Source organism: Rhinoraja longicauda, chromosome 1, assembly GCF_053455715.1.
Source record: "Rhinoraja longicauda isolate Sanriku21f chromosome 1, sRhiLon1.1, whole genome shotgun sequence".
Classification (NCBI taxonomy): Eukaryota; Metazoa; Chordata; class Chondrichthyes; order Rajiformes; family Arhynchobatidae; genus Rhinoraja; species Rhinoraja longicauda.
The window spans coordinates 59,201,658-59,216,054 of NC_135953.1; the positions used below are offsets into that span (position 1 = coordinate 59,201,658).

General features: G+C 39.9%; 1 protein-coding gene across 3 annotated transcripts in view; it reads left to right on the forward strand.

Moving 5' to 3' along the window:
- Positions 1–14,397, forward strand: part of sgcz (sarcoglycan zeta) — a 728,908-nt gene that overhangs the window by 627,438 nt on the left and 87,073 nt on the right. For all 3 annotated transcript variants that reach the window (XM_078398116.1, XM_078398107.1, XM_078398126.1), the window contains one exon: positions 12,112–12,234. In XM_078398116.1, the coding sequence (XP_078254242.1) occupies positions 12,112–12,234 (123 nt within the window). The remainder of the gene's footprint in view (positions 1–12,111; positions 12,235–14,397) is intronic.

Genomic DNA, 14,397 nt, shown 5'->3' on the forward strand with positions numbered 1-14,397 from the left:
TTGGGAAATGTAACTGTGATTCAACAAAAATTGTCCTCAAGTCATTTCAATGGTTCTTTATTGTCACATGTACCCAGGATACAGTATAATTCTTATTTTGCATGCAGATCAGTAAAGTATTACTGTCCATAAGCACAGTCTTCATCAGTTTATAAGGAGAAGAATAAGGCCATTCAACCCATCAAGTCTACTCTGCCATTCAATCATGGCCGATTCATCTTACCCTCTCAACCCCATTTGTCTGCCATCCCATAACCCCTGACACCCATACCAACCAAAAATCTGTCATTCTCCACCTTATAAATATCCATTGACTTGGCCCCCACAGCTGTCTGTGGCAATGAATTCCAGGGGCCAGGCTCAGCTTCCTTCGAGTCATAGATTCATAGAATGATACAGAGTGGAAACAGGCCCTTCGGCCTAACTTGCCCACACCGGCCAATGTGTCCTAGCTACATTAGTCCCACCTGCCAGCATTTGGTCCATATCCCTCCAAACCTGTCTTATCCAAGTAGGATCCTTCTCGGAGATGGGCTGCACGGCTCTGCAGCGGGACAGCCAGGCCTGCTGCTGGGGGATAGGCACGTCACCACGGTCTGCCAGTTGTCGACCAGTTGAATGAAAAGGCCTTGCGCTTGCTCACTGCTCCGTTCAGTTCATATTCACAGTTCAACTTGTGGCAAAATAATACATTCTTTAAAATCATTTATATAAAATAATTACATTAACAAAATCTGAATTAATGTCATTGAATTGTTATTGCAATATCTTCAGCAGTGATGGAATAGGTCAAGGAAAAATAAGTAAATGGGAAAGTCAACTGGAGAAAAAATTATTTAAGTCAGTTGAACAAATATCAGCCTTTGTTATATCAAAAGCAAGGCCGGGCAGGTAAAACAAAAAAATGAGGAATTGCAAAGCCATCAAAGACAGTCATCTAAATATTCTATCACGTAGCGCTGTGTGTGGTGGTAGTGATTATTCAGAAATTAGATGCAGATGTACACTCGGAGATCACTAGGCAGGAGGCCAAACAGCATGAATCCTGCTCAAACTTGTTTTGTGCAGTTGTGTCTCACTAATGTAAGAGAGAGTTGAGAGCTGCTGTTGTCCCAAAGCTACTCGGGCAGTTCCTGTAGAGTCTATACGCAGGAAGAAGGAGTTCGGCCAGGTGGTCTGATTTTTCCAAAGTGTGTGTGGGGGATGGAGTGATCAGCATCTTTGATGGTGGAGGAGTAATGGCCAAGAGTATGTGATCCTGTAGGAGACAGATGCTGGTTATTGTTAGAAGGTGACTTCCTCAAACTAGCCTTGTTGTCCATGCATTTGATGGGCTAGGTGTTGGGATATGGCCTTTGGAATTTGTTGACCATACCATTCAGTTTCTCCAATACCAGCAGCTGTCATGATCGTGGAGGTAAAATCCCTCGGGAGATAGAAGGGATGATTTTTCACTTTTAGATGTTCCAGGTGGAGGTAACAGGAGCTGGACATGTAGACATGCAGAGTTTATCTAGAGGTAATCCAGTGCATGTGATAGATCGAGAAACCTTTGGCCTGGAGGATTCAGTCTGGAGAGCTTAGGGTGAGTGATGTCTCTGTGAAACATAGAACACAGCATTTCCTCATATCCCTTTGGTGAAGCAATCTTGCCTGTAAATCCTTCATCTTAATTTCTAGAGATTATACATAGGCCAATGGGATGCTAGTGAGGGGTTGGATTGTGGTCTCTGTGGCTTCATTATTTCTTGCAGGCAGCCTGATAATCACGCTTTCAAACACAATGGAGGTCTCGCCAGTGCTTCCAGATACTGGGATCAGTGTCTATGTAGGCGGAAGGCTCAGCGATTCCTCACTGTCCATTCCCTGAATGGCGGGACTGTCGTATGTTGAAAGACTGGAGCGACTAGGCTTGTATACACTGGAATTTAGAAGGATGAGAGGGGATCTTAGCGAAACATATAAGATTATTATGGGATTGGACACGTTAGAGGCAGGAAACATGTTCCCAATGTTGGGGGAGTCCAGAACCAGGGGCCACAGTTTACGAATAAGGGGTAGGCCATTTAGAATGGTGATGAGGAAAAACTTTTTCAGTCAGAGAGTTGTAAATCTGTGGAATTCTCTGCCTCAGAAGGCAGTGGAAGCCAATTCTCTGAATGCATTCAAGAGAGAGCTAGATAGAGCTCTTAAGGATAGCGGAGTCAGGGGGTATGGAGAGAAGGCAGGAACGGGGTACTGATTGAGAATGATCAGCCATGATCACATTGAATGGTGGTGCTGGCTCGAAGGGCTGAATGGCCTATTCCTGCACCTATTGTCTATTGTCTACTGTCTTCGATTTCTCTGCCATCAGGAGTTCACAACAACACACTCTATTTAAATGGACTATCAGCCTACCTATTCAGGCACTGATTTATGCTGCTTATTTTAATTTAAGAAGCTCAAAATGACGACATTGAATCTTGATCTGTTCTGCTGTTTACAAATTATCACCACAATCTTCCGCCATTTTTTTTAATAGGCACGTTAAAATCCAGGTTCAGAAACATCTTCTTCCCATTGATCACCGCATTCTTGAACCACCCTGCTCAACCCTGACCACAACCCTCCCTCACCATTGAATCACTACAGACTTTGCACTACTATTGTTGTTCCTCACACGTTGGTTTTGCACTATAATGTATTATATATTTATTGTTGTTGTTGCATCTAATGTGGCTTTAAGGCTGCAGTCAGTGAGAGCTTCATTGTTCCAAACTCCAAAGGCCATATCCCAATAACTTGCCCATCAAATACAGAGCATAAGACAAATAAACACTCTTGACTGTCACGGAGTAATGGACACTACACAAGTTTCAACCTGGAAGACCTATCCTGTCTTGGGCAATTCCTTAAGCATTGTGGTCTTGGAGGGGAGGATGCTCCTTAAACTGCGAAGCATCCTGGATAATACAGCTCACCCCCTCCATGACACACTGGTCAACCTGTGGAGTACCTTCAGCAACAGACTGGTTCCACCAAGATGCAGGACAGAACGCCACAGGAGATCCTTCTTCACTGTGGCTATCAAACTTTACAACACCTCCCCCTTCTGTTGTGGGGTAGACTGAGACTGACTCCCTCCCCTCTCCCTCACACCCTCCCCAATCTTTGCACATCCACCAAGACTTTCCACATCACTTTAATTTCATGTTTCATGTATTTTGTGTTTTTATGACTGTTGGCAAATCAATTTCCCGCCTGGGATAAATAAAGTTCTATCGTATCATATCATATCATATCGTATCGTATCGTACATCATGGGCAGTGACGTACTCTGTCTGGGAACCTGGCACAATATTGGTTCAGGCCCCCACACATAGGCATGTAGCACCTAAATAGGATCAGCTGACCTTGTACATCAATTACCCATCTATACTCATCGCATTTATCAGCACTTGGCCCAACGCTTTCCTTGATGTTTCAAGTGCTCATCCAGAGATTACTTACACGTCATGAGAATACTGTCACAACCATCTTCCCAGGCTTAACTAAAGTTGCTTGGTGAGTTAAAATTATTAGGCTTTTGATTAAATCTGTCACTTTTCAATGAAAGATGGGCCCTGATAGCGAGAGATCTCTGGTTAGGTATAGATTCAAAGTTAAAAGATGGTAAGAGGAGGCTTATGATAGATGTTAGCTTCATAAGACGCCAATAATCCAAGCAGAGATTATGGAGGAGAACTAATAGAGGGATGAAACAGCATTAAAGTGAATACATGAGAAAAGATAACTGGGAATATTAATGGGAACACTAAACTCTGAAAAACAAAGTCAAAGGACATAAGGGAGATGAGGCAGTGGCATTATAAAAATACTTTATACCTCTATTCATAAAGGAGACTGCTGCCAATGCTATAACATTGAAGAAGAAGAAGACTAATGAAGAAAAGAAAATAACAGTACAGTTGGCTGTGCTTAAACTGGCAAAGTAACTAATTCAGGTTTAATGGGTCTTGGTTTACTGAAGAAAGTGATATGAAATGGCGAAGCTCTGGCAACTACCTTTCAAATGCCTGTGGGGGCAAAGCTGGTATTGGAGTAATAAGGAATTGGAAATGTTACACTCTGGAAAAAGAGGTGAAAAAGTAAATCAAATGAGCACTGGTCATCCAGTCTCACGTTATCAGTGGGGAAACCTGTGGAGACAATAATCCAAAACAAAATTAATTGTCGCTTGGAAGAACAGTGATTAATATCTGACAGCCAACAGGGATTTATTAAAGTCAAATTGTGGCTGGCTAATTTTATTGAGCTCTTCGATGAAGTAACAGAAAGATTAATGAAGGCAGAGTTGTTGAATGTATGTTGAATTTCAAAGGAGTTTGATGAAGTACCAAGTAATAACCTTTGAGGAAAACTGAAGCCTTACACTTGATCAGGTCTTGGGAGTATAATTTCAAAATTTGCGGATTCAGGTCACAGAGAGAAGTGTTAAATTGGCAGAAACATAAACGTTTAATGCCAAGAAGAATGAGGTAACTTCTATTGGAGTGAAAGATAAGAAGAGGCAGTGGTAACCGAATGGTGAAATAATGCACAGACCTATGTACATTATGCTTCCTTTGTCCCGCCTCCCTGACATCAGTTTGAAGAAGGGTCTCGACCTGAAACGTCACCCATTCCTTCTCTCCTGTGATGCTGCGTGACCTGCTGAGTTACTCCAGCATTTTGTGAAATAAATACCTTCGATTTGTACCAGCATCTGCAGTTATTTTCCTACACAGACCTATGTACAGTAAGTACATCCTCAAATCCAATATAGCTTTATTCATGTTTAGTGGAAATGTTTGGCTGTGCCGAACATAATGCCAAGATAAGAGAATCTCATCTGCCTTCACATGAACCATATCACTCCATCCCCAGCATATCATGTGACTATCTGAAAACCTCTTAAATACCACTATCATGTCTGCCACCACTATCATGCCTGCCTCCACCACCACCCCTGGCAGCGGGTTCGCACCACTCACCACCCTCTATGTAAAAAAAAGCTGCCCCACACATCTCCTTTAACTTTGCCCCCTCGCCTTTAAGCTATGCCCTCTAGTCTTTGTCCTCTAACTGTTGACAATGAATAGCAGATCTAGCTGCACAGCACACAGGAACCATTCCTGATCCTATTTCTTCTGTAGCCAGCTTTATTTTAATACATATTCATCAATACACTGTTTAATTATTTTTTGTCTGCATTTGTTGTGCCATATAAATGCAATTTGTTTTTTGTTTGTGAGTTAAGTGTGTGCACAGCAAGATAAATATTTTTGACTACGATTGACAGTAATACACTTTATCTCATTCTCAGATAATAGCTAATAAATATAATCAATCAGTAATTACCTTTAAAGCGATCAGGCAGTTATATATAACATTTACTAATCAAGTACACTTGATTGAGCAATTTAACTTTACTAATGCACAGATAATGTTAAGAGGAATTCAATACAATAACAGGAGCCTGGTGTATCTTGTGTGAGAGTTATGGTAATTATGTGCTCCAGACTTGCTCTCCTTGGTGAATGGATGGAAACTATTCAATTGTGTTTTCATTTTGACCTCATCAATCTTTCTTTAATTTGATTTGAAAGTTAAGTTCAGGACTTGAAATAAACTGTTCTTGGTCATTACATAAGCAAAGACCGGATTTTGTAATTTAATATCTCAATATTCACTTAATTTCCCCTGAGTTCAAGAAGTTGAACTAGACTTTTTTTTAATCATTCTGAGTATCTTTTTTTTCAGATAATTAAAATGGTATTAATTTCACTAACATTACATCAGACACAAAATATTTTTTTGTTTAAAAAGCAGTATCCTTATCATCAGTGTTTAATCATCTCTTTGAAAGGAGACTTTAGAGATGGTGCTTTAGAAGATTGCCTCCTTCAAAGTTAACTTGAGAGAGGCTTTATTATTCAATATTGTGCTTCTCCAATGTGCTGTATGGTTTAAGCCAATTAATTGGATGCTATCTTAATTGGGAGCGACATTCATTGGCACAGATGAAGCTGCAAGGTCAGATAGCTGCATGCTGCTCAGAATATAGATTTAGCTCTTTTCTTGTACACTGCTTCACCGAATTGAAATTGCACAACAATTCTCTGCCACAAATTGCTGAATGCTGAAGACTGAATAGAGGCAAGCCAAATGGAGTTGGCAAGACATTCCATCCCACAAAGCTGAACAAATGGTGTTTTGCATTTGAACATGGACCTAAACTGGAGTAGAGCCAAATTGCACCCACTTCAAGGGTTATCAACATCTGATGGGAACTTTCACCCCTGACTTTCCAGCAGAAAGTCTCTTCAATGTGGTCAACATTAGTCGGACATTCAATATTTATCTTTGGTGTGACTTTCAACACCAATAATCCAACCCCAACCCCAACAACCATCAAAATGACAGATGTTTTTTTCTTGCAGAACATCCAGCTTTTACAAACCCAAGACTATGTTATTTAACGGACTATGCTCTGAAACCACTCCTTGCCAGACTGCTCTATACCCTCACTGTTTATCGTATGCATTTCTCCACTCAATCTGAGTCTTTACTTGCACCTTCAAGAACTGTTTAGGACTCAATGCTGACACCAAATGGGGAACACTTTCCCTTCTCGCATCAGTTCTACATCCTTTCATGAAAAACCTTTCATGAGCACACAACTGTGGCTCTATGAGTTGTGCAGGAAGGAACTGTACATGATGATTTACACCAAAGATAGACACAAAATGCTGGAGTACCTCAGCAGGTCAGGCAGCATCTCTGTAGAAAAGGAATTGGTGATGTTTTGAGTCATAATCCTTCTTCAGACTTCTCCTGAGATGTTGCCTGACCCATTGAGTTACTCAAGCATTTTGTGCCTATCTTAGCACTTTGCTTTAAAGATTTATGCTCAAGGCGTCAAGGCAATAGATGACCTTTCAGGCTGGGAGTCTTCTTCAGACAGACTTGGATCAATCTGACGAAGGGTTCCAACCTGAAACATCATCTATCCATGTTCTCTAGAGGTGCTTCTTGACCCGCTGGGTTACTCCAGCACCATGTGTACCTTTTGTGTAAACCAGCATCTGGAGATCCTTGTTACTAAGGTTGTTTTGGAAGCCTTCTTCTAGCCTTCATAGAACCTTTATGAACAGTGTTATGGTGGCATACAGTATTATGGTATTACCAGTTGTAACAATGAGCACATTTCTAGCATTTATTTTCCTCTGGATTAATTCCAGACTCAAACTATTTTCCAATAATACAATCTGGTTTTAACTGATTATAGATAGATAACTGCTCAAACAATTCCAGATAAAATATATCTATAAAATTGATTTAGCTGGATTTATCATATAAGGTTGAATTATCATGTATGCAAATTAGAAACTACAGAAGGAAATGGTGGAAACTGAAAAATCTTTTTGACGTAAGTAACAGTCTAAGTGAAATCTAAACCATTGCAATTCATGTCTTGCATCTTTGTGGGAGCACAACCCACAGAGGGCTGCTACATATAAGGTTGTGACTGTTAAAGGGAAAGCACTACATTTTCAAGGCAATTGTGAATGTGGAATAAACATGAACTTACTAACTACCACATCCCTTTGCTTTTTCCAGGAAAAAAATAATGCAAAACATAAACATGCAGTGAACAAAATGGAGGCTTTCAGTGTTGTTATTTCAGGATAAGAAAAACAAAGGGAAAGTGAAGAATTAATAATTAATAACATTGAACAATCGAAGGTTGAGGCTAGACCTGATAGAAGTATATTAAAATTATGGGTGGCTTAGATAGTATAGATAGTCAGAAACTTTTTTTCCAAGAATGGAAATGTCAAAGTCCAGGCATAGCTTTAAGGTGGGAGGGGAAAATTTTAAAGGAGATGTGAGGGGCATGTGTTTTACACAGAGAGTCGTGATGCCTCGAACGAGCAGTGTTCGAAGCAGATACGATAGCAGCATTTCAGAGGCTTTTGGATCACCACGTGGATATGCAGGAAATGGAGGGATATGGCTCACGTGCCGGCAGAAGAGATTAATTTAACATGGCATTATGTTCGGCACAGACATTGTGGGCTGAACAATCCATTCGAGTGGTGTACTATTCCATGTCAATTAACAAATGCTTATGCTGTTTTCTGATATCATGTTTAAATAATCTCACAAACATCTGCACTTGACTTTGATCAAGACACCAAACAGTTTTCAACTGCATCTATCAATTTCAATTAAAGAATGAAAATATAGGAGTATTTTAAGATTTTGAATCCATTATTGTGATGCAGTTTATGACTGCACTGACATCTGGGAACCATGCTATTCCTGAATGCAATGGTATCCCGACTATACAATTGGGAATAGACACAAAAAGCTGGAGTAATTCAGCGGGTCAGACAGCATCTCTGTAGAAAAGGAAAACGTGACATTTCGGGTTGAGACTCTCAACCCAAAACGTCACCTATTCCTTTTCTCCAAGGATGCTGTCTGACCCGCTGAGTTACTCCAGCTTTTTGTGTCTATCTTCAGTTTAAACCAGCATCTGCAGTTCCTTCCTATATAACTGGGAATTTGGAATCAAGGCTGGATAATCCAAATATAACCTTCAGTAACGCTTATGCAAACCACTTTGATGGCAAATTGTAATACCTCTAATGGAAAAGAAGCAATTTTGAACTATGTGCACTGCCAAACTCTTTTAAATGCGAGCATTCTGTGAAATGTAAAGGTTACTTCTTACTTTATAAGACCTGCTTTGAAAACAACAGTCTATTTACAATGGTCCTTGACTATTTGTTATTTTATTGCCAGTTTGGATGCCTGACAAGAAATCCAAAAGGTTTCTGGGTAAAATCCAATGAAGGATATCTATTATGATAATTTGGATTTTAATGTTAGAATAGGACTTCTGCTTTGCTTATAATGTGATGTTATGTATAAAGTGAGTAATAAAGGATTATTTTTGAAATTGAAGGCATTGTATAACCAAATTCTGCAATTGCTTAAATGAAACAACTGAATAAATAAGTGTAGTAATACATTGCTTGGGAGTAATTTATTGCTTGCTTGTAGTAATACATTGCTTGCCCAGCCTCGGCTGCGAGGTCGCCCCCCTTTGCGGGTCCCTCCACCTGTCCCACCACCTGTGCCCCCACCTGTCCCTCCAACTGCGCCTACTCCGGCCCCTCTGTCAGCCGATATTCGTACGCGGTCCGGTTGTGCGACCGCCAGTGCGTTTCGTGCCTCTGGTTCTGGGGGGGGATCCTGTGGCGGCTCCCAAGAGTCGGGCCATACCACTACCGACCCCTTGGCATGGGAATGGACCAGTCCAGGGGGGAGGCCCTTAGCTACGGGTATAAAGGACGGGGTTTTAGGCGCGGTCTTTCTCTGGCAGACTCGACTAGTCTAGAGAACCCATTAAATACATCTCTCCCGAAATACCCGGCTCCTCGCCTTTATTTCGAGCTTTTTCGACACGCCACAATATGTTACATGCCAATGTTCAAAGAGAAGATAAAAGAATGGTGATCATATTTGATTGAGACATAAACTGCAGTCGATGGAATTTTGAGTAAAACACAAAGTGCAGAGGCAACTCAGTGGGTCAGGCAGCATCAGTGGAGGGAATGGACAGGGGGGCATTTTGGGTTGGAAGCCTACTTCACTCTGAAGAAGGATCCCGGCCCAAAACGTCTCCTGTCTATTCCCTCCATGGATGCTGCCTGACCTGTTGAGTTTCTCCATGAGAAACCAAATGAAAAAGAATTGATAAGAAATGGGAAGTTTCGTCAAATATAAAGATAGGAAATTAACTCAAGTATAAAATCAGAGAATTAAGAAATGATAAACATGTGTTGGTAAGAGACATCAGGAGAGTTTGTTGGATCATGTCATGAAATTCTACGTACAAAGATAATTTTGTCAAGTTTTTGCAACAACAGTGGGAATGTGAAATCAACTGCTAAAATGTGCTGGTAAAGGCTGCATTTTATTTATAATATCTGTCAGCTCTATTGGACAATGGCAAAGGTGATTTGTTCTAATATCTTTCGAACAATATAAACATTGTGGTTGTCTTCTGTGAGATATACAGAGCAGAGATTGAAAATGACTATAAAGCACTACGGCAGTCCCAGTAAAGCACATTCAATGTGAAGACATGCTGAATAAAGTCCTTGCTAATCTTGTCTTAAATCTGATTAGTCCCAAGAAAAATCAAGAGAAAGATTAAAAAACAGCCGACGGCTGTTTAATCCAACTGCATGAAATTATACATTTCTCAATTATGCCATCACCTTGTAAATAATGTACTGTAAATGATAAGCAAAATATGAATGCAGATGCAGGAACGAAGACAATGCATCTTTGAGTTTATTGTGTAAGAAGGAACTGCAGATGCTTGTTTAAACCAAAGATGGACACAAAAAGCTGGAGTAACTCGGCGGGACAGGCAGCATCTCTGGAGAGAAGGAATGGGTGACGTTTTGGGTCGAGACCCTTCTTCAGACTGGTTAGGGATAAGGGAAATGAGAGAAAAAGACGGTGATGTGGAGAGATAAGGAACAATGAATGAAAGATATGCAAAAAAGTAACAATGATAAAGGAAACAGGCTATTGTAAGCTGTTTGTAGGGTGAAAATGAGAAGCTAGTGAGACTTGAGTGGGGGAGGGATAGAGAGAGAGGGAATGCTGGGGCTACCTGAAGTGAGAGAAATCAATATTCGTACCACAGGGCTGTAAGCTGCCCAAGCGAAATATGAGATGCTGTTTCCCCAATTTGCATTTAGCCTCACTCTGACAATGGAGGAGACCAAGGACAGAAAGGTCTGTGTAGGAAAGGAAAGTAGAATTAAAGTGTCCAGCAACCAGGAGATCAGGTTGGTTCAGGCGGGCTGAGCGAAGGTGTCATTGTCATGTGCACAAGTACGATGAGGTACAGGTACAATGAAAATCTTGCTTGCTTCAACATCACAGCACAAACACCAAAACATAAAAATATACATGCAGTTTATTTTATTTTATTTTATTTTAGTTTAGTTTAGTTTAGTTTAGTTTAGTTTAGTTTAGTTTAGTTTAGTTTAGTTTAGTTTAGTTTATTTTAGTTTAGTTTAGTTTAGTTTAGTTTAGTTTAGTTTATAGCCATGTACACAAGGTAGAGTGAAATGCTTTTTTCTTACGTGCTGTCCAGTCAGTGGAAAGGCTACACATTTTTACAATTATGCTGCCCATAGTGTACAGATACAAGATAAAGGGAATAATGTTTAGTGCAAGATAATGTCTAGAAAAGTTTGATTAAAGATAGTCGGTCTGCAATAAAGTAGATGGTAGGTCAGGACTGCTCTCCAGTTGGTGATAGAATGGTTCAGTTTCCTGATAACAGCTGGGAACAAAATGTCAACGAATCTGGAGGTATGCATTTTCTCACTTCTGTACCTCTTGACTGACAGGAGAGGGGAGAAGAGGGTGTCCAGAGTGAGACTTGTCCTTGATTATGCTGGTGGCCTTGCTGAGAGCAATTACAAATGAAATTCATCACTGTATTTAGATTAGGATAAGAAAACACCTATAATGATAGATTTAATAAGTGTGGTGCATACAAGGAATCAACTACCAGAAGTACAGGGAAAAGCAGGTACAATTATGACATTTAAAGAACACTTCGATAGGTACATGGATAGGAAAGGTTTGGAGGGATAAGGTCTGAAGAAGGGTCTCGACCCGAAACATCACCCATTCCTTCTCTCCAGATATGCTGCCTGTCTGCTGAGTTACTCCAGCATTTTGTGTCTATCTTGGAGGGATATGGGATAGGCGCAGGCAAGTGAGACCAGGTTGGTTAAGCAGCTTGGTTGGCATGGAAGAGTTAGGTCAAAGGGCCTGCTTCCGAGCTATCTAGCTCTATGACTGAGTTCAGAAGATTTCATGAATATCATTACAGGTTTTCAGTTGTTTTTAAATTCCACAGGTGTAAATGAAAATGAATAGTTCCAGAAGAACATTTGAAGATGTTTTAACTTATTTTTTTACTCTTTGCCAATGAAGCATCTAAAAGACAAAATGTGCTTTCTTTTCCTTATCTTATTCCAGGTTCTAATGCTGTCGAGGCCCAGTGCAGAAGATTTGAAGTAAAAGCAGGAGATGGCAAGAAGGTGTTATTTTCTGCAGATGAAAATGAAATTGCTATTGGAGTTGACAAACTGCGGATAACAGGTAACACTCATTAAAACATAACACAATTCCTTTCTAATTCATCTTTTTATCTTTCATCTTTTCTGCCTTAAAGATTGAAGAACCACACTGTTCAGTTATGCATTGGGAGATGCAGGGATTAATACCATGCCAAAAAATTGTGAAATTGACCAAGAACACAGATATTGAAAAGAGCAGAATACAAACCCTAAGCCGAAGTAATCAACATTTGGTGAAGGATTGGTCCTAGCAAGGATCATATGTCATCTCATTTTTAAATGAAATTGCTCTGAAGTGATTTTCACTCTACTTTCATGTTGAAGCAGTGAGCCAGATGATTTAAATTTAATCAGATGTTCCTGAAATAAACATTGGAGTCAATTTTGTATTGACTTTGCATCATTATTATTGTAAGATATGTAGAAAAGAGCCTTCATGCATCAAATTGCTAATCATCTACTCATAAAATATGATACAATGCTTTGTCACTTACTCCAGCAGTTTTTGTTTGATCACCTTTGCTGGTGAGTTTAGTTTAGTTTAGTTTAGATTAGTTTATTATATTGTCACGTTGTACCGAGGTACAATGAAAGGCTTTTTTGTTGCATGCTATCCAGTCAGCGAAAAGGCTATATATGATTATAATCAAACCGTTCACAGTGTACAGATACAGGATAAAGGTGATCACATTTAGTGCAAGATAATAGACAATAGACAATAGACAATAGGTGCAGGAGTAGGCCATTCAGCCCTTCGAATAAAGATTTTAAAATTGCCTCTCTACCTTAAATATAATCATAATATGCTGGAGCTGGTCAGGAGATTAGCCAACGCCTGAGGAAAGTGAAACAGTCATGCCAAATTTAATATTAATGGGCTTTTGTGGGAAGAATTCTGGTGAAAGATCATCAACCAGTTTCTCCTGCCTGAGATGCCACCTGACCTGCTGAGCATTTCCAGAATTTCCAGATTTTATTTCAGATTTCTGGGTGAGGCAGTGTTAACCTGATGAATTGGTTACAATGTACCTCCAATTGCTAAAAATAGCTATAAGGAAAATCTTTCCTTATTATTTAGTAAAATAAAATGGCTACACAATAAAATCCAGTTATTTTTTATCACATTTTTTATGCCACTTTCACATTTATGTTTTTTTTTCATTGTTAGAAAATCTTTTAATGATCTTGCTAAAAATAGCTATAAGGAAAATCTTTCCTTATTATTTAGTAAAATAAAATGGCTACACAATAAAATCCAGTTATTTTTTATCACATTTTTTATGCCACTTTCACATTTATGTATTTTTTTCATTTCTAAGCAGAAACACTTCTCGGTTATAGATTATTTAGACACATATCTGATACTGTAATTGTGCAGTTCCACAGTTTATTTTGCAATGCCCTTCCAACCTCATTCATTTCACCAGCACTATAATCTCCGTTGCTACAACCTTACTTCACTGAGAACAACTACACTAAGAGTGCCACCTGGTGTCATCTCAGATGAGAAGTCATCATGGCCTACTTATTTTTCATTAGGGGCATGGATCCCCATCTGAGAGCCTTCAATATAGTGTCAAATATTTTCCCAATTATTCCCACATATCAGGTTTGATAATAAGCTTCTTCTAGTTGTGTGAACACCAACAGCTCACATCCTAATCAAGGGACCTCATACGATCTCGGTGAATGTTTGCGATGTCGGAGAGTCACGTGTTGAAATGTGCTCCTTGCGGATTTCTTGTAAGGCCAGATGCTCGGAAGGCCCATCATTATTTGAAATGGAAGAATATAAAACAAAAATGGAAGAAGAGGAAGAAAAATGGATAGGATAGGTTTAGAAGGATAGGGGCCAAATGCAGGCAGGTGGGATGTGCAGATGGAACATGTTGGTCAGCATGGGCAAGTTCAGTCGAAGAGCCTGTTTGCACGCTGTATGACTCTATTAATCTAAGAGCAGGTGGGGGAAGTGCCTGTGGAAGTTGGGAATAGGGCACCACTGGTGTTCAAATAGTAGAGATGCTGCCTCACCACTCCAGTGATCTGGGTTCACTCCCAGCCACTGATGTTGTCTATTGTTAAAGCTTAGATCCAATGACTAGCCTCTTCATCAACGTCAGTGCTGTTTCCAAGCCATGTGGAATCTCTATGGCAGATTTTGAAGGGGTCATTGATGCAATGCCCT